Genomic DNA, 22,091 nt, shown 5'->3' with positions numbered 1-22,091 from the left:
TGCGGACCCCCGCCCCTTCCTGCGATTCACGGCACCCCCCGCACCCCCCCCCCCACAATTTGCGGACCCCCTCCCGCGATTCACGGACCCCCACGGCACCTCCCGCACCCCCCTCCCTCGATTTGCGACCCCCCCGCGATTTACACACCCCCTCCCGCGCCCCCTTCCGCGATTTTCAGACCCCCTCCTGCGATTTGCGGACCCCCCTCCCACGATTCATGCCCCCCCTCTCGTGATTCACGGGACCCCCAGCACCCCCCCTCTTGTGATTCGTGGCACCCCACGACCCCCCCTCTCGTGATTCATTACCCCCCGCCCCCCCCCCCCCGTGCGATTTGCGGACCCCCGCAACCCCTCCTGCGCCCCCTCCTTTGATTCACGGCACACCCTGCGCCCCTCCTGCGATTCACGGACCCCCACAATCCCCCCTCCCGCAATTCACTGACCCCCACAACCCCCCTCCCGCAATTTGCGGACCCCCCCTTCCGGCGATTCAAGCCCCCCGCCCCCTCCTGCGAATTGCGGACCCCCTCCCGCTTATCGCAGATCCCAGCACCCCCCTCCCGCAATTTGCAGACCCCCTTCAAGCAATTCCCCCCCCCCAATGGACCCCCGCGACCCCGCATTTCACATACCCCCGTGAGAATGGGGGATCCTGTACCACTACAAGCAGGTGCCGCCCCTAGGTGGGAAATCCGACCCTAGCTGCCGCGCTGCAGGTTCCCCCACTGCCAGAAGTGTCCCCACAGTCCTCTGCACCAGCGCCACAACTTTTATTAATGTCTTGCCCACATACCACTATTATACAGCCTCCTGCTCTCCTGAACCGTAACTTCCACCACTGGGGAGTCGCTGACGCTGTGTTGCCCACATACCCCTATCATGCCTCATAGCCCAGCCTCCTGCTCTCATGCACCCTAACTCCCACCCAATAGGAAGAGACACTGACTCAGGGCCACCATCCTGTACTCCTGTGCTGCCACGCTGGACCCTCACCCACTGGCAGAAGCTGCACAGTGTCCCCCACCCTCCTCTTTAGTCCCCTGTATGCCCACACACCCCTATCACTACCCAGCCTCCTGTTTTCCTGTGTCGTGACCTCTGCCAGTGGGGAGCCGCTGACTCAAAAACACCCTACTATACTATTGCACACACACACACACCTAAACAACACGCACACCCCCCCACACCCACAAATGTCACTGTACCATCCACACTATCAATGTACATTTTACTCTGTAACCGCTTTTTAATTAAACAAAACAATACACACCCCCTTCCAAATCATACACTCTCTATTTAACACATTTCACCTATAACTCAAGTTGCAATACAGGGCATCTTTCATACAATTCTAACCATATTTCTCACAATACAAACGTTCACAAATTAAGACAAATTAAGCCCCTTACGACGGTGTGAAGAGCGACCGTAGGGCGCGATAAATCACCTAGTGTATATATATATATATATATATATAAATAGTCAATGATGTGGATGGCCGGCACTCCGCTGAATACTGTAAAAAGTCTGGGTGCCCTTCCGGGAGATGAAGGACTCACTCCAATACAGTTGCACACGTGGGGTGGCACTCCGAAAAAAAAACTCAGCACACAGACATAGTGGAATAATGTATTTTATCAGACACCCTGATGAAAAATGTTGAAATACATTTGAAACATCGGTCCACTATGTCTGTGTGCTGAGTGTTTTTAATGGAGTGCCAAACCCATGTGTGCAGATATATATATATATATATATATATATATATATATACGGTATACAAAAAAATATGTCACTCCGGGTCTTGATTGAAAAAAGTGCAAAACTTTACTGGCAAATGTCTACGCCGTTTCGGGACTAGCCCGTCTTCAGGACATGCACAGACGGGCTAGTCCCGAAACGGCGTAGACATTTGCCAGTAAAGTTTTGCACTTTTTTCAATCAAGACCCGGAGTGACATCTTTTTTTGTATACCGTGCATGTGGAGACGAGTGATCGTTTTTTCTTGGATGGGCACCTGGGCCAAGTGTACTGAATGTTACAGGGAGTGCCGGACCAAGCGCAACTATATATATATATATATATATATATATATATATATATATAGGCTGCGTTAGTCCTCATGTAAGGGGGTTCATATAAGAGTACGGTGCAGCTCCCCTCTGACAAGCCGATCCCAGAGTACATACAAAGAATATGAAGACGGCACACAATGAGCATAAATTCAAGAATACTTTATATAATAAAAAAGCTCACGTACAATTAAATTACAATTTAATTTTATTTTATTAACAGCTTGCCAGTAGTATACCCGGGAAAATCAGGTAGCCGTTTCGCACATCAGTCTGGGATATTCGGGCATGGAAGTGGGGGCGTGCCAACCAGAATCACCCCCTTAATGCCAGACCATATGCTGTTAGGACACACAGTAAGTACACAACTAGCATTGCAGCACTGATTTAGACAGATTTTTCATTTTGTAGTCACAGGTTTGCAATGTGATCAATGTTGCAAAATCACATTCAATTGAAATTTCCACCTTTAAATTTCTAACTTAACTAGATTATACTTTTAAATATTTTCTGTACATGATTACAATAAGGTAAATTCCTTATTTCTATACATGAAATATATCATATAAATATATAGCGGCACTCATCTTTGCTCTCATATGGCTGCTAGTGCCTGTTTGTCGCAGGAAAGATGCACCAGTGACACGGAATTGCAAACCTGCGCCATCGCTGCCCAATGCTTTCATATGAGCTGTGTGTGAGAATTCTGCACACAAGCATTTTCACACGTGGTGATTGGAGGAGCAATATCTGTATCTTCTGGTTATTGGTATTTGTAACATTTTAACAGTATGTGAATTTAAGAATTGAGTGAAAGTGTACTTGCTACTTTTGTGAATAAATGTATTCTGAAGAAAAAACATATCAGCATCAGCAGAATTTTATTTTAGAAAGTACACAATCTGCTATTTGATAGTACACATTTAAACAGGATGTAGTCAGGATCCCAGGCACCATCCTGACAGACACAATCTCAGCAGAAAAATCCAAATGGACAAAATACCAACAATGAGTAATAGGGTCAGAGTCAACTGTAGGGTTAGGGTTAGTCACTAGGGTAAGGATTAGTGTTAGGCTGCAGTAGGGGATGGTTAGTGTCAGAGTGCCAAAGGAAATCGATGGTTCGGGAAAGGCTGTGGGAGGGGATGGTAAGATCTAGGGGGCGATTCTCTATCACAGAAATGCGGTAAAAACCCCGTTATCAGGGTTTTTACCGCATTTCTGTATGCTGTATTGTGCCTCTGCAGTGGCAGCGCTGCGGGGGGAATCGCCAGCAAAAGCTGGCCATTCCCTGCAGAAGCCTATGGGCTTCTTATCGCAGTGCTGTTTGAGGGATCCAGCATGCCCTGCGGCCAGCACGTCACTCTGCGCATGCACAGATGGACTCCCGGGTCACAGACCCGGAAGTCCAGTGCCGGCACCGCATTGCAAGGGACAGCTCTTATCGCAAGAGCTGTCCCTTGCGATAATAACAGCATATGCCGTTATTAATAATGCGATGCCTGGCGAAGGGGGGTTGCGGATGTTACAACATCTCGCCCATAGGCTACTAAAAGGGGGCAGTTAGGTGGGAAGGGGTGGGGGGGGGGGAATGGTTGTGGAAATACAATGCTCACAAAAATCATTGGGATTTTAGAGTCGGGATGTTACTGCCAGCATTGTGACCATTGGGTGATCACTGTTGGGATATTGTACCCAACCTATTTAAACATTCTATCATATCATGTAAGGTCATTTTTACTTGCGGAAGTACAGTATTTTACTTTGATACTTCTGTCTAGAAATTTTCGAAATGGTGGGTGAACTGAGTCTGGTCCCTTTTGTTGAGGATCTGGCAGGCTTTGTCCACATTTTTTGTCATTCCTGGAGGCCCACAACTGAAAACTCCAATTTTTTTTACCTTAAAAGGAAAACATAAGGATCATATGTAGTTTATTCAACAAATATCCGACAAATGATCTGTAATAAGATACTTTATATCTTTATTTTAGTTATTAAAAGAACCACATACACTGGAAAGTAAAAAAAGAAAACAATTCTGAATACCTTACATACATCTTTTATCAGAGGTACAGTATATACTATACCTGAGTGGATTTATACCATTAAGGGGGGTATTCAATGTTGGGTCAAAGCTGTCGAGCTGGCAAGCTGCAGCTGGGAGATCGTCAATTCCCCCCCGTCGGGAGATGGCTGCGGGAGATTGAATATCCCCCTTAAATTGTTTATCAGTAGCAAGACCATGGCTGACACAGTGCCTCTATATAATAAAATACATGGATACTGACCATTATGTGATCTCTTTAGAATGCATTAACAGTTGGCATGAATTCTGACACTTCCAACATGGGCCTAATTCAGACTGGATCTCAAAGCAATTTTTTTCTCTAATGGACAAAATCATGCTGCACAGTAGGGGGTGCAATTGTAACATGGGCAGAGAGAGTTAGATTTGGGTGAGTTACTTTCTTTGACTGCAGGGTGAATACTGGCTGCGTTATGTTTACAGTGCAATTTAGACTTCAGTTTGCTCACACCTCACCCACAACTTACCCTCTCTGCACATGTTACATTTGCTTCACCTGAAGCACAACATAGTGCTGATCATTAGAGGTAAGATGAGCTATGCGAACAAGTTTAGGCCCAATGTCAGAAATGAACACTGAAGAGGGGAGAGAGAGTATTGAGGGTATGTTTATAGAGAGAGAGGGGGTGACATTTAATGGGATGCGATATCTTGACTTTTGCGATGTTTACTCAAAAAATGTCCAAATTCACACGTTTTTCCAAAATCAACAACTTAATAGGATGCGAATTGCGGTAAAAATCGCACACTTTTTGCCGCGACAATCACACATTCTAAACCAGTCAATTTTTCAACACACTTCAATTCACATCCAGATGTTTTCCCATTAAAAAGTATACAACTCGCAAATTTAATAGGATGGGATTTGGGAAAAACTTTACCAAAAATCGCAACACAAATAGACCAGGCTCTGGCATACGAGTTTGACAGAACCATGCACAGACCAGTGTGATCTGTGCATGGTTCAGTCCATAAAAATGTGTAAAAAAAACCCGTCCTGGCTTAAAAAAATCACGGGAGCAAACCAAATAGGTCTCCTGGATTTTTAAAAACCAACACCAGGCTCGAGGGCCTGGTTCCCAAAATACGGGGGACAAAATGAGTAGGGGTTGCCCTGTTTTTCATGAACCAGCACCGTGTCCAACCAGCCATCAGGGTATTGCCGCAGCCCGTGGGAGACTTTTTATACAAGCCCCACCGGCCAAAGCATTCACCCCCTGACCAGTCAGCCTCCAGAATTTAACTGCCCAGGTCGAAGCCCGGGGCTGTCCCTGGTGCCCCTGTGAGGTAGGCACCGGGCTGATGTCTGTGTAAAAAATAGAAAAAAATTATTATGTATTGCTGTGGAACTACAAGTCCCAGCATGCGGGGAATTAAAGGTCCCACTGGGACTTGTAGTTCCACAACAGTACAAATAGTCAAATAAATACATGGACACATACGAACAGTAAAACTTTATTACATACTATTTACATACATATTACATACACATACTGCCCACCGCCCCCTGCCCACACTGCTCCATGGGTACGAGCCGGTGACTATACAAGTCGTCACGTCCGTTCGCAAACAGAGCCTGCACATGTGTATGTGCAGTAGCAAAACATTGCCCCCCAGTGCAATTATTTGGGGGAGCGAATAAACCAGAATGACTTCCACTGACTCCATCAATAAGATATTGGGCTTTCAGCTAATTAATCATAAACTATACATCCTGAATTTGCCAGCAGTATTGTCTGGTTGTGGGAACAGCGCACTCAGGGTAGGACATGTTGGGGAGGGAAAGGTGAATGGGAGGGGGAATGGATGTAAATGAGGACTGAACAAATGTGAATGAAGAATCAGGGTGCTTTATTTTCATTAGTCAGGGTGTATCTGGGGGCAGAAGTCCTGGGACTACTCATTAGACACACAGGAGGGCTGCCGCAGTTTGAAGAAACTCAGGGAGCCCAAGGTGTGCTCCCACCACCAGTGCTGTGACTAAACACGTGCATAGGGGGTCGTGCGTTCGAATGGACCCTCTCCCAAAGGAGAAGGGCCCCATTACTCCCCTAAACCCTCTCAGCCATAAGTCCGAAGAGGGGAAAAAAGGGATCAGTGGGTCCTCTTTGCCAGAGGTCAGAGGGACCCTCTTTCCTCAACCCCCAGAAGAGTTAGGACAGTGGTCATTAGGCTTCCCTCCGCCTTGCGGCTCGGGGTCACCCTCAAGGGGACCTAAGCTCTCCCCAAAAGGATGAGAGCTTTGGTACATTGGGGAGTGAATGGCCCATAAGGGTCAAACACACAACCCAAAAAAAACAAGTGACACACTACAGAAAACAGAAAATGTGAAAAGTGCACGAATGTGTGAAGAAGAGAAATAAATAATAAAGAGAACCCAGCCAGAAGGCCAGGGTGGGGGTGTGAAAAATTGTCCTACCCCATCCAAAAGGACGAGGTAAGGACATGCAGCCTAACCTAGAGGGGAAGTGCACAGTGCTAGTGCTTACTAGTGCATGGTGATTTTGGGATCACCCGTGCATGTTCGGCACCCCCGAGTTTCCCCGGGGGCACAGTGCAGACTCAGACTCCAGGCAGCTGGCCAGTCAGCATCCGACCAAGTGTTTCTCTGCTCCCATCATAGGGCACTTTCCAGCCCCTAGCATGGGAATGGGTACTCCACTGGGCTTTTTGAATGACTCCCTTAGGGGTTGAGGCCCCCTCGGAAGAGCAATCTACTCAGTCTCAGTGTTTCTCTGATCCCAAGGTCAAGGTACTAAGCTAGGCTTTTCACTGTCTCTCCGTCCGAGGGGCCCTACCCCTGGAACAGAGAGCAATCTACTCAGCCCCAGCCTTTCTCCACTCTTTGGGAATGGATACTAGACTCAGCCTTTCCCTGTCTCATCCTTCGGGGGCTATGAACCCTGTCAAGAGAGCCAAACTACTAGGCCCAGTGTTTCTCCCCCCCTACTACCAGTGGGTTTATGGAAACAAAACCTCCTACCACATGGCAGGGGTGAAGGTAATCAGCCAGACTTTTCACCACTCCCAAGCATGAGGGGTCCCACACCCTCCGCCCATCAGAGCAGATACTCAGTCCAGCCTTTCTCTATGCTCTGCCAGAGGCCAGTCCATACCCACTGATGAGAACAGATACTACACTTGAATTTAGCAGCCGCAGTGTCACACTTGAGGGGCCTAGGAGAGGGGAAAGAGATTCATTTAGGGAACCCTTTATCATAGGGTCCTTGCCTGGATCCTATGTCCCCCATGGTGATTTTCTGGTAACCTCTTAGAGGGGCTATGTAGGTACTATCAAAGGATTAATATCTCTTGGGTGAACAAATGTTCATTTCAAGTACTTTATGGGCACATATATGCTGAAAGGTGTCCCATTTGCATATGCTTACCTTTCTGGTGTGATGACAGTCTCCTCTTACTGTCAGCTAAAGGTGTCCATTTTGTTGGTGGTACAGAGGAGCAGGTGGGTGTGCCAACGCTTTCCTCCGTTTTCAGGGGAAAGCGGTGTGTGTGATCTTACTGCCGCCGCTTGTCCAGTCCATCCGTCCAGTCTGTGTTGCCACACTTCCGGGTCTGTGGGATCTCGGGGAGGGTATTGCGAGGTCGAGCTCTCCCAGATCACGGTCACTCAGCGTATCTGACACCTCACAGTTTGTAGTGGATGCTGTTGTACACTGGCTGGTCTCTTGGCGTAGTAATGTGCTTGTCTCCAAGGCGTTTTGGCTTAGCAGTCTTTGTCAAGGATAATGTTCTATTGTAGCTTGTGAACAATTTACGTTGCATAATATGACTGGTGGGCGTGTTCGTCATCTGTAATGCACTTGGATTGACATATGTGGGAGGGGATTGATTTGGATATTGGGAATGGGCATGTTTTCATGGTTATAGAAATTTCCATGGTGGTGTTTGATTTTCATTCTAGAATGGGATGATTTAACTTGATGATTATCTTTTCAGTAGCTGTGGATTCCAATTTAAATGGTCATGGGGTTGTCTATCAGCAAGTGGAACACATGTACTGACTTACAGATCTATTACACTGCCAGCCACAGCCATCTGCATATGAACGCACAGCAAGTTTCTATACTGTCTACTAATTGTGTCAACTTAGCAATAAGAGTACAGTACCACCATTTGACTTCAATCTTGTACTGTCAGTGCAGCCACCTGCATATGGCAATACAGCAGTCCCTGCGCAGTCAAACAGCTTAATAACAGTTAAATTCCTGACTTCACAGAGCCCTGCTACACCGTCAGCACAGTTACCTGCACATGGAAATACATCAGTTTCTGCACAGTCAAGCTTTTACACCTCATCATTATGTCTCAGAAAACAACATCTTCATAAAAAACAAGTTCCCAAATGTCAAGTTTCCCCAAATCAGCATCAGTCAGCAATGCAGCCATCTTTGCACTTTCAAAAGCTGAAGCTGCAAATGTATGGGCCAACTATGTTAGTACAGTATATAAGCGATTTAGTATCAATGTGGTAAGTGTCGGAATGTACTGCAAAGGCTTGGTATATGCTGACCAGTCTCTGAACTCTACAGCCGGAGGTATGTGGGGGCTGTAGCTGGAGAGAAAGAATGGGTCTGGCTGGGGCTGTACACAATCACAATCAGTGGCTGGAGGATACAGAAGGGGAATGGCTGGATCTGTAAAGACACTGGGAAGCTGGAGAGACACTTTAGGCTAGCTGGAGCTGTAAAAACTCTAGGAAACTGGAGACACTGGGGGGGCTAGAGAGACAGGGTTGGAGTTGCAGAAACATGGGGGAATGAAGCTGGAGAGACAAATGTTGAAGAAAAACTGGGGGGAAATTGGCTGGTGATTCTAAACAGCTGGCAAGATTACAGGCACAATACTCCCCCCATTGCTACTGTGCTTGTACTGAGAAGGGTTACTCCTGTCTATTCTTCTTCTAGGTGCCAGCTATGAACTTATGCCCCTGTAGATATAACGTAAAAATAATACTGTTAATGCTAGGGTGATCATTCCTACACTTCCCGAAGGAACCTCCCACATCTGAAGAAATTCTAGAAGTGTGAAATTGAGTACTACAGTATGTTCAAGCGATAAAGATAGCTTCCTGTTTCCCTTTCCCATTTCTCTTCTTACAGCATGTTCAGATCACTGTTGTAGATACACTGAAGACAGTCATAAATTAGTTTATAATAATTCAGACCCTGATAATAGTTAATATATTTGGTTAAAATTGTGAAAAAAAAAATCAGTTTTGTTCCATAAAAATGTAAAATGGGCAATTTAGAATGAGGTAATTTTCTGACCAGGAAATTCCTACACATACCTAGGCAGAACTACTATTTGTGCAGTCGGTGCATTGTACCGGGGACCCTGAGGACTAAGGGGCCAATTACTGCCAGCCACTTTTATGTGGAATATTGTGTTGGGTTGGAGTGGAGGAGGGGGCCCAAATTACATATTTGTACCTGGGCCAACCGAGTTCCGCCACTGCTCCCAACTGTCCAATTTTGACAGTTCCATTTTCCAGTAATGTTACCACTGTCCGAAATGTGGGCCACACTGCCCTGTGGTGTGGGGCAGGCAGTTGGAAGACCCTCAACTGCCTACTCACCTGAAAAGAGTACTAGGAGGCATGCCAGCAGCTCATGCCCCCTTGTGATGAAAATGGAGGTGTGGCTTACAATCTTGGCACTTCCCATGAAGCCTTGCCCCCTAACAGCGGGGCTATGCTCCATAACCACAAGGCTACGCCCCCAAATTCTGAATGTGTTCTTTGGGAACATGCAAACATCCCTCCTGCAGCCTCCACAAAGTTGGCAGGCATGCCTTCATTGTAAAGTGATTATATAGTTGTCAGTACAGCAGACCAGGAAGTAAACAGGCAACACTTTTTCCCTGTCACACTACACTGCATGCAGAGAATTCTTAGTGAAGTAGGTTTGAGCCATAGTAAGTAATACAATAAGAACCTTGTTATTTATTGCCATTTTGGACATGCTTTTTAGAATACTATGATTCTCTGACAAGTGAAAAGCACTATTGTGAAATAATGGAGTACTCAGTAAGCACATAATGAAGTAGGTTCGGTGTTCATGGGTTTCCCATTTACCTTCATTATGTGCTTACTGAGTACTCCATTATTTCACAATAGTGCTTTTCGCTTGTCAGAAAACCATAGTATTCTAAAAAGCATGTCCAAAATTGCCATAAATAACAAGGTTCTTATTGCATTATTTACTATGGCTCCATTTATCTGACCTCTGTATAACCTTACATTATTCAGAAATACCATAAAAGGATTAGTTACATCAGTTAATTATTTTAAAAAGAAAGCTCTTAGTTCTCTATAATCAGCTGTAATAAAGAAAAGCTTATCAACAGCAATTCTGTTGAATCATATTATATTTTATGACCTTACTGGTTGTTAAAATAAAACAATAAACACGCTGAGAGTTCATTAGCTCTCATTTTTAATATCACTTGCAATAATGTGTTACTTTTAAACAGTAAAGGATGTTAATGTCTGGTGATGACTGTAATGATACAATACATTTCAATTTTATCCGTAAAATGTAAACACTAAAATCTCTCACCTCTGGGTGAACCTCCTGTAGAGAGACGAAAAATGGCTCAAATTGTGGTCTTCCAAAATGGGTGATAGATCGTAAACCGGTAAATAAACTGCGATTCAGAACTTTCTGAAAGTGTCGCTCGCATATATACTAAAATAAATAAAAAAATGCTATTATTACAAATGACTATGGACATCATTTTCCTATTACAAATGATGATGGACATCCTTTTTGTCCTTGTTGTATGGGCTTAATAGATGTTTGTACACAGTGACCGATGTTCATACAACATATTGATTATCACCAGGGAGCACATGTGCTGCGAATGCAATGCGCATGTGTCAAGGTGCTGCTGCAATCACGCTTGCAGTTAAGTTTTCATTGAAAGTGATTGACAGAAAGTGACTGTTTGGATTTGTTAATAGTGAGTTTATGGAGAGTGGTTGCAAAAACACAGATGTGTCATAGCTGTTTTACGGGGCATGTTTCTGCCATCACCTGTGAGCAAAAAAAACATGGCGCCTGCATTGATACTGTCATATCAGGTCTGTGTAGCCACAGGGCAATTCTTTTCCTCAATGTTTCTCATTAATACAGTACATTAAGGCTGTGAATGTGTACACAATGGTGCATGAGTTTGGTGGGCGTCTCTTATCAATGCTGGGGGCGGCAGCCTCACTCGCTAACATTAGCAGCTCCATAGCATACAATATCATAATTGCCATTGCATTTGCATACAAACATGAATTAGTCCCAATGGTAAAAATGCTAATAAATAGGCTTTTGCACTATTATTAAACATACTGGATATGTATAGAGTTCTACAAGATAAGATTTCTGCAAGACATGTAAATAGATATTTATGGTCAGTGTAGTTGTATGTGGGGGGGGGGGGTATGGCGCAATATAGGGGGTGGAACACTCTGTGATATTACATGAAGGCAGTGCAAGGGTGTGGTTGCTTATTTGTGTCATCGAGGCCACATTGCATTATTTACAATGCCAAGATTACCATTGTAAAGCGGGAGTGGGGACACAGAACTGCTCAAATTTGGGGACAGCTGCATGGTGATGCAGGGGGTTGCAGATGGTGGGGCAGGATCTATGAGACTTGCCCACTCTCCCAGAAGGGCTAGAAGGCTATTTGATTTTCGGGAGCCTCAAGGTCATTCTGGAAGAGTGAGCAAGTACAGCATGACATTTAAATTACTTTACTACATAAAACTGGCAATATATCATACTAGTAAGCCCTTGATAAACCATAAATAATGGAGTCTTTCTATTGGTAAAGTAAAACTATTTTACTTCAGGATGATTCGGTTTGGGATGAACATGTCATTAGGGGTTGTAAATTTCACTTCATTTATCTTATGACACGTAATACAGATGCTTAAAATAGTTCAGGCAAATCTATGCTGTGAAAATTACTTTCATCCATCAAAAGTGTGAGGGTCTTATGCCAATAGCAAAAAGAAAATAATGGATCTGCACTTAAATATCTTGCACTTTGCACAATGTAAGAAAACATACTGCATGTCCACACCAGGTCAAACATAAACCAAATGCATTAACTATCTACTTAAACAGGCAGATTTGTATTTTGTTGCTTTGATTGGGGAAAAATAAGTGACTTCACTTTTGTGTTTTTTTTTTATGCCAATGGACTATGGGCCTAATTCAGGCCTGATTGAGGACAAATTTATTCTCAAAATGGGCAAATTGTTTGCACTGCAGGTGAGGCAGATCTAATATGTCCAGAGAAGGTTAGATTTAGGTTGTTGAAACTAAAATCTAAATAGCATTGTAAAAAAAAAAGCAACCAGTATTTACCCCTCACAGAAACAAAATATAGTAACTCACCCAATGTAATGGTGCACATACACTTGTGCAATCAGATGCGATGGGACATCTCAATGTGATTTCACATTGCATCCAATCAAATCTTATGGTGCCCGAGAGCTTTTTTTCCAACACCCGATGTCGCCAGCCCCCTGCGATGCCTGCTAGAAGAGGGTGGGTAGCGGTGTAGCGGAGCGGCCAGCAGGAGTGCTTGTGTGCAGCGGTAGTCAACGATGGGCAGCAGAATTTTAAAAAGCATTTCAAAACACTAGGCGGCCCTCTGCTTGGCTCTCTCAGCTAATCAGAGGGCTGCCCAGTCTTTTGAAATGTTTTTTTTTTCTCTCAAATTCTGCCACCCACTGCTGACTGCCGCCGCATGCCAGCCCTCCTGCCGCCCACTCTGCTACACCACTGCCCACTGCCAGGGCTCTTGCCACCCACCGAACACATTGTGATCGCTCACATGTGGTTAAAAAACACATCCAATTGCTCATGCAATTCGATAAATATTATGTGCAGCACATATCTATCGACCCAACATTGGACCAGTTGGCCGTGCATTTCGTTGGGTGATACATTCAATCCTTCCATTTATCACAGACGTGATTGAAGTTGAAGGATTGTCTGCAATATCGTCCTAGTGTTTGGGCATGATAACTCAATTTGTATATTTTACATTTGCCCCACCTGCAGTGCAACATGGTTTTGCCCATTTTGAGAACAAATGTGTCCTGCAATGAGGTCTAAATTAATGTATTATTTCTACATGAATGCTTTAGTGCTGTTCACATTGACAGCTGCATCACCCATGGAGTCATGAAAGTCAGCCACTGCAAGGGGCCAAGAAATCTCCATTCGGTGAAGGAGATTATGGCCTTATCCCTTCTCTGTAATGGTGGTAGCACGCTTCCATTTTGAGAAATGGAGGTTACTGTTTCCTGTACATTCACAAACTGCCTGCATCAGACTGTCAATCACTGATAGTCTGATGCTCTACTGAATCCATTGTTGCATACCTATACTGCACATATGCAGAATCAGACCAGCGCACACACAAATTTCCAAACATTGATACTTTGCTGCAAGTGCTAGAGAACCTTTGGGATCTGAATCAGGCCCAACAGGTGAATTCAAATGCAAGCACCTAACGAGCAGAGCCCTTTTTCCTTCTGTCTGTCTAGCCTAACCTGCTATTTATAATTATGTAATTATTTTAATACTGTATGTACAGTACTCTATGTGAATTCAATATATTGAACACCAATATAATTTTATTGCATACTATACCTTATGTATGACATTACAGATACTGTGTGGAGCCATAAATAACCATACTGAGGAGCAATTTATTTTTGCATGATGGTCACAATTTGCACCATGGAATGACATATTGCAACCACCAACAATACTGATTGTGTCTTGAACTCTGTGTGCAGGAAAATTGACAATACGGGGCCACCATAATTTATGCTAATGTCCTCATCTTTACTTTTTGTTCTAGCGCTTCATTTTCAGTTCCAGTAGGATCTAATTAGGGGCAGAACATGGCGTTCATCGATACAGTGCCTCATCAAATCTGCAAAGTGAGTTGGCTTACAATATAGAGTGGATTTATTTTTTAGAAGTATGAGGATCACAGTTAAAATACATGGGATTTTTGAAACTATATATTTCAAAAGGTAGACCAGCTATATTGTATAATATAATTTACTTAATGTAAATATCAGTAATCACTGCATGGCTCATCCTGCAAATTGTGCAAGTTGAGCATCTAGAATGAAAATAGTACCTTTCAAAACAGATCAAACTGGTTTTAAAAGTTTGATTGAATAACAAAGAAAACTCTATACCATTGCATTGCCCTTGCCATTCTATTCATATCAAAATCTTTTAGTCCATCTGTAATTTGTAAAAAGATTATGTTGCATATTAAAAATGTTTCTTACCAGCATGGTTGTACGAAGGTCAAATTTTTCAGCAAATTGAGTTATGTAGATGTGGACAGACACCATATTAGTTTTATCATTTTCCTCTACTTCTCTTATGATGTCTGCCAGCCACTCAAATTGCCGCTGTGTACGAGTAACCCAGATAAAGTAAACCTGATGGAATAAATAGTATTTTAAAAGTAATAGGAGGATTTAGGACTAGGGGTAAAGTTTGTTGATATGTAGGAAACTAGCTGAGGAATAGAGAACAAAGAGTCGCTGTGAACGGTGCAGTATTGAGTTGGATACCAGTACTAAGAGGAGTGCCATAGGGTTTGGTGCTAGGGCCTCTTTTATTTAACGTATTCAATAAATTATATTGGGGTCGGTATGCGCAGAAGTTCATAGAACTGGAAAAAGTACAATGAAGAGCAACAAAGCTAATAAAAGGGTTGGAGAAATTAAGCTATGAAGACAAACTGGGGTTGTTTACGCTGTAAAAGAGACATTTAAAGTGAGGCATGCTTAACATGTACAAATATATCAGGGGCCAATATAAGGAACTGTCAGGCACCTTTTTGTTGCTTTGGGGAAGAAAAGAAGTGTTTGTACCCTTAGAAGGAAAAACTTTTTTTATGGTCAGAGCAGTTAAATTGTGGAACTCTCTTCCTGGATAGGTGGTGTCGGCAGACATATTAAATACATTTAAAATACGGTTGGACATACATTTATTGGGTAATAACATCCAGGGGTACAAGCAATAATCATAATCTGTCTAAAATGAAATCACAATACATAACGTATATTAAGGGATGTAGCAAATGGATCATACACTCTAGCAATAGGTGGAACTTGATGGACTTACGTCTTTTTTAGCCTTAACTACTATGTAACTATGTATCTATGTAACTATGTAATAGGAAGAACCATATACTGTATGCTTCACATTTCAGTTTCTGACAGTATACAGTATAATAAACATAGATTATTAGATCATGGTCAGGTGTGAGCTCTAATCAGTCTCATGGTAACCAGTTGGCAGTGCAGACTAGGTTTTATTGTGCTAGTTTTTGTTCTGACTCTTAAAAGGGGCAGACTAGAAGCATCCACTCAGGGTTTAACTGTTAGTTTATGGTAGGTTCTAGATAAGGGATTGCTATAAATTGTCTGATTGCTTTGTGCAATATTTACACTTGACACATCTCTGTCTGGGACTCAGGCAGCTTATAATTCCTGTGCAATAATTTGTGAAGCTGGCCAATTAACATCAAAGTCTTGCCTTCTGACTACAATGGATTTTGGTCTGTTATCTCTCTTAAAGCCAATGTGATAGCATACCAAAACCCACGAACAAAGCATAGTTTGTGTTGAAAAACTATGAGTTCAGTGAGGAAGAACTTAACTGGCCCGCAAAAAGCCCTGAACTCCACCTCATCAAGCACCATGGGAGATTGAAAGCCATGCCTTCTCATCCAACATCAGTGACTGACTTTATAAATGTTCTTCAGCATAAAGGGGCACACATTCCAACAGAAATCTCTTGTGGAAAGCCTTTCAAGAGAGGAAGCTGTTATACCGTAGCTGCAAAAGGTCCATACATTGTATATTAGCATATGTACACTACATACAATCTATAAATTGATTATGTACATTGCAAGAGGTGCTGTTTTTTGCCATTGAGTTTTTCAACTGTACAGTATATTGTGCGTGACTTCATTTATCTGTTCTGTCATAATATTAAAGCTTTGCTTGATTTCTCTCTCGTCTTTAGAAACTTATAATTATGAAGAATGTCAGTGTAGTATAGTGTAGCCCAATCTTACCTTTTTGCACATTATCTTAGAATTCACAGATGATTTAAACACCAAATCTTTAAGAATAGATGCAAAGGGGGTGACTCCAATTCCTCCTCCAACCAGGACTGAAACTTGAAATTTGTTCCATTCTTGGTGCCCTTCACCAAAGGGTCCATCTAAATATATCTAAGAAGAAGTTTGATTTTACTCAATCTGTATTCACTGCATGTCAATGGGTCTATATTGTTGGTTATTTCATAATGGTCCTAATATATGTTTCCATGGAGAAGAGTAAAACAATAAAAATCTATTCATGAATCTGGGAGAAAATTGGAAAAAATGGGGCTGCCAATGAGGTACAAGATTGGTACTAAGCACACAGTAGTAGTAAAAGCGTTATGGACCCAAATCTGATTGTTATAATTAATGTAATTGTCCATTTTCATAATTCACTAAAAAAAAGGGGTGAGGTTGATACTCTGCACACGCTAGGAGCTGCATTTTCCACTAAGTATGGCGTGTCACCAAACACGCTAAAAGATCAATAAATGGAACAATGGGATTATACAAAGTGAAAAAAATCGCTCACAGAAAAGTCTTTAGAGGAGTTCTTCTGTATACCAATTAGCGGATGCTATCTTCAAATGGTGTGATGATGCCCTGAGGAAGACTTAAATTGAAACGCGTTGGCAGATGTGTGGTATAACCTGTTGACTCTCCATATATATATAAGGTGTATGTGGGTTAAGAGTCCGGACCTTTTTTTCACCCTACACACCTATGGGCTCTTAAGATCAGCCTATCTGTCTTGAGAAAGCAGAAAAACCACACAATAAGAAATTTTTATTCTATCAATTTTATTAACTATAAACTACTTTTAGTATAAGTTCTGATATGGTCCTCCGTTTCCTCTTTTTCTACGTCCATGTACATCTCAGTTTCTAATCAGAAAAGAAAAAGTGGGAAGAAACAGAGAAAAAGAAAAGAATGTGTATGAAATCGCAATGAACCTTTTAAGTAAGGTATGAACATTCTTTATGTCCCTATGGTGTTCTGAACACATATCGGCAAAAGGTTATGGCCCGATGTGATTGGTCCATCACATAAAGATACCTTTATGAATGTAGAACACTCCCGACTGGTGTGAGTACAGTATGAGGATAACAAACCTAGATGTATATATATGATAAAGACTGTATAAAAACTATCTACACCATATTCCTGTTTGTTTACCCCACATGTATATACTGGATGAATATCATCACACCATTTGATCTAATTGGGATACAGAAGAACTCCTCTAACAACTTTTCTGTGAGCGCCTTTTTTTACTTTGTATAATCCCATTGTTCCATTTTCATAATTGTTCTAACCTGCCAACTAACTGGATATCCTACTGTCACACAAAGTAAAGACATCAATAAATGTGCATCACAAATCCGTTGTAGATTATGGATCAGTTAAATAATTATTTAATTCACATAATCATAAATGCAGAAGGAAAAGTTTGGATTTACCTTTGGATACCCATTGAGATCAGCGACACTCTGCTCAGAGTACAACTCTCGAAGACGAGTGGTCCAGGGCCCTGCAGCTCTGATGTGCAAGCTTAGAGTGTCCTCATGTGGGGCAGTGGTTAATGTGAATGGATGGTATTCATGTGTCCCTAATGCCAAGCAGGCAATTCTCACCCACTGTCCAGATTTGTATTCAAAATCATGAGGACGCTGAAACCGGAGGAAAGTCACATCTGCACAAGAAAGATATCACTTTAAGTAGGTTTAACACATTGTTTACATTTTGCACTTGTTTTACTACACTAAGACCCAGAATGCATTCCAAGTCTTCAATGCTTAACCAGGTAAAATGAGTATGGTGTCAGCAGATACATAAAATGACAGTGCCATTGTAAAAATCCCATCAACAATGTCTAACAGTGTATTTGAAAGAAGTGTTTATCAACAAATTTTAGCCCCAAATTTCAGAATATCAGACATCAGTGTCTATTTACAAGTAACTAAAGGCCGAAATGCAGAAATAAAAGTTGTATGTCTCTGGCGCACCAGTGATTTCAGCCCAGACTATCACAAATTGAACCCTCACCACATGGGTTTGTGGAATACAAAATACAAACAATAAAATTGTGCAGCCCTGGCAAAAAACACAATGATCTTACACAATAGACTCTAGTGCAACATTGGGTACTTGTGTATTTTGGCGGCGCCCCCGATGTCCGTCGTTCGACGAACAGATCGCATCGCATCGCATGCCATGCACCCGATGGCATGCGATGCGATGCAACGCGATTTTGACCCCCTATACGACCAAAAATCGTATAAGCACCCTAAAGGGTGCTTTTGAGCACCCAAATGGGTGCTTACAATGTTAAATGCACCCCCACGCCACCCCCCACTATAAACGTGAACCCGAAGCGTGGCGAGCGCAGCGAGCCCGCGAGGGGCGTCGGTACGCGTCCTACGACCTTTTCATACCCCCACTATCCACGTCGGCGTGGAGTTGAGAATAGAATAGTGTGGCGAGCGCAGCGAGCCACCGAGCCCGAAGCGTGGCGAGCGCAGCGAGCCCCGCGAGGGGACGCGGATACCTTCACAGTTATACGCGTCCCCTCGCGGGCTTCACAGGTGTCCGTGGCGACGCGGACACCTGTGAAGCCCGCGAGGGGACGCATTTACCTGTGAAGGTATCCGCGTCCCCTCGCGGGGCTCGCTGCGCTCGCCACGCTTCGGGCTCGGTGGCTCGCTGCGCTCGCCACACTATTCTATTCTCAACTCCACGCCGACGTGGATAGTGGGGGTATGAAAAGGTCGTAGGACGCGTACCGCCGCCCCTCGCGGGCTCGCTGCGCTCGCCACGCTTCGGGTTCACGTTTATAGTGGGGGGTGGCGTGGGGGTGCATTTAACATTGTAAGCACCCATTTGGGTGCTTAACATTGTATAAGCACCCATTAGGGTGCTTATACAATGTTTAATCGCATCGCATCGCATCGTATGGCATCGTATGCCATGTACAATGCCATACAATTTCAAAATTGTATGCCATCGTGCACTATCGTACGATATCGCGTCGCATCGCATACCATCGTATGTGTTATGGTATGCGATGGGCGCCGCCAAAATACACAAGTACCCAACATTGTAATTAAAAGATGAATATACAATTTATTGGACAAACTCACATTTGTAGAAGATAAAATCGCATGTAACCCACACAAGGGTAAAAAGACTCTCAGAGGACCATCGATGGTTGCAGGAGAAACATCAAATCCCCATCCTGTCCTTAAGGAGTCCGGACGGCAGCAATGGTTTGAGCTTTAGCGCGCTTTCGGACTCAAGTGGCCTGTCATCAGAAGCATAATCTTATTCATCTTTTAATTACAATGTTGCACTAGAGTCTGTTTTTTAAAGTTCTTCCAGGATCCCTCTGGATTTCGTTTTGACTTCAAAAGACACTTTTATATACTATCAAAATTACAGCTCCATGTGAGTGTAAATAAATACCAAATAAATTGGTTACTGTGAACTGCAATATTTGCACAATGGTCTGTTTCTTTTTTCCAAGTTTTTAGGGCGACTTGGTATTGAATATAACTTTCAGAACTATTGTGTAAGTTCATTGTGTTTTTCGCCAGGGTTGCACAATTGTTGTATTTGCATTATTGTTTGAATTAACTAAAGGCCCCCATACATTAGGCGGACTTGTCCAGAGTACAAGTCAGCCTATTTCCCTGGGAGGGCTCACTTATGATTTGGCATTGATGTGCCATTTTTACATGTGATAAATCAGGTGCAATTTAGCGCATACACATAGTTAGTGGCAGGTGCTCAATTAGTTTAGTAATACCATTCAGGTGCATGGGAGGAAGGGTAAAACTGAGTAAGTAACAATACATGGTTTCTCCCAGCTCACTGAATGGTATTAGTAACCAGTCTAGAACACTACATGATAATAGAATTCAGAGATATTGGTTACATATATGTGCGCACAATTATGTGCAAGCCCCCAAGCCGTCATCAAGTCTTCTCTGTATATTGGGAGTCCTTAACGCTATATCTATGTGCAGGGTGTGGCACCGCAAAAACCAGAAAGCCCAGAGCAGCTCACAAGTAAAAATACTATAGTGTTAATAAGGATTAGTGATAAGAAGCCAACGCTATATATAGATAGTAATTTAGCGTATTTAAGACTCCTGGGGAGCTGCAGTAGCGGCTGGGAACAGGAGAATTAAAAAAAAATTGCAAAAGAATTGCCGTTTGGCTGAGAGAGTCCTCTCAGCCAATCAAAGGGGAGACAATTTTTGACAGGTTTTTATTTTAAATTCTGCTGCCCTCCCCACCGCTTCCTGGCTTCCATCCGCTGCCAACCTCATCGCCTGGACCTCTGCCATCCGCCATCTGGACCTCTGACTTCTGAAGCCCAACTCGCCACCCGGAACTCCACCGCCTGGACCTCAGCAGCTGCTGCCTGCCCCACCACCTGAACCTGCACATAGGTGTGTGCTAGCAGTGCTTCACTGCTGGCACATACCTATGGAATTGGAACCAATACATCATGGGTGCCTTTTGGATCAAATCAGACCAAATTGCAGGAGTGTATGGGCACCTTTATTCCTTAATTCTCAATTGTGTATCTGTCATTATTCACGGCAGTCACTTTGTGGGCTGAACCAATATTTATGTGACTGTAACTTAATACAAATACTTATTAGAAATGACAAAGTTTCAAAGGCAAATTCTAATCAGCAATGAGCAGGCACAATTTTTTATTTAATGAAAAATACTAAGAGAAATCTTGTGCCCAAATGTTACTTACCTAGTCCAACATTCCCAACACCTTTTAATAAGTGCATTGTTCTTAAAGCTAATTTTTCACTTTTGGTTTTGTCTATTAAGAATACTAATAAAAGAACCAAACATAATGTATGGTAGTGTATGCTGTATATAACAGACCACATTTATCATCAATTATACTGTATATATCATGGGGTTCTTATCTGTTACTGTACTTTACGGGTTTATTTACCTGCAATGTATATTCTGAAGGGGAAAAGTGAATCGACTGGAAATTAAACCAAAGTGCAAACTCTGGCCTTTTTGATTACGTGTATTATATTTACATAATATTCATACTAAATGGCATTTGCACCTTATTGCATGACTAAAGGGGCTACACACATAGCAATGCTAGATCCCTCAGAACGCTCAGTTCACTCAGCACACTGCGCAGTGATGTGCCACTGACCTATTTGTCAGGGCGAGTGTTCTCAGCCCTGACCGCGGCAATAGCCTTGCAATACTATTGTTATTGCCCCTACACACAGAGCAATGTAGGGGCATTTTTTGAGTGATGTAGTTAAATTAAGTAACATATGCTCAGTAAAAAGCCTGACATCACCACATGTGTGGGCCCCATAATTCTGAAACCATCCACTACAATGTTTTAATTCTAATTCAGTTTGATAAGCCTGATACTGGATGAGCTCTTATTATCTTAACTTCATTATAACTTGTCTAATTAGATCTGATTGGTCACATGACCCATGTAGTTAGGGTATATAAAGCCAGCCATACCCAAGCAGAAATTATAATTTGATAAAGCTACCAAGCGTAGCAAAACGCATAAGGAGAACTCTGCTGACTCTCCCAACCAAGTGCCCTTGGATTGTAGACCCAATCATCTTTATTTGGACTCTCCCCATATTTCTCAATTTGGATACAATTCTTCATTCAATCAGCATACCAGGAGGTTGAAACAAGATCCCGCTTCAATAAACCTGCGGTAGGAGTTGGAT

General features: G+C 42.9%; 1 protein-coding gene across 1 annotated transcript in view; it reads right to left on the bottom strand.

Moving 5' to 3' along the window:
* Positions 1 to 3,325: 3,325 nt before the first annotated feature.
* The window catches only part of LOC146073029 (dual oxidase 1-like), a 144,811-nt gene continuing 126,045 nt past the window's right edge, over positions 3,326 to 22,091 (bottom strand). Inside the window, exons 29-33 of the mRNA XM_083180204.1 lie at positions 17,799 to 18,031; positions 16,309 to 16,467; positions 14,504 to 14,659; positions 10,740 to 10,868; positions 3,326 to 3,975 (exon numbers count right to left, since the gene is read on the bottom strand). Coding sequence (XP_083036330.1) covers positions 3,853 to 3,975; positions 10,740 to 10,868; positions 14,504 to 14,659; positions 16,309 to 16,467; positions 17,799 to 18,031 — 800 coding nt within the window. The 3' untranslated portion in view covers positions 3,326 to 3,852. The remainder of the gene's footprint in view (positions 3,976 to 10,739; positions 10,869 to 14,503; positions 14,660 to 16,308; positions 16,468 to 17,798; positions 18,032 to 22,091) is intronic.

Source organism: Crinia signifera, chromosome 4 (genome assembly GCF_055691185.1).
Source record: "Crinia signifera chromosome 4, ASM5569118v1, whole genome shotgun sequence".
In the NCBI taxonomy this organism is placed as follows: domain Eukaryota; kingdom Metazoa; phylum Chordata; class Amphibia; order Anura; family Myobatrachidae; genus Crinia; species Crinia signifera.
This window is presented reverse-complemented; position numbering and strand designations above follow the sequence as displayed.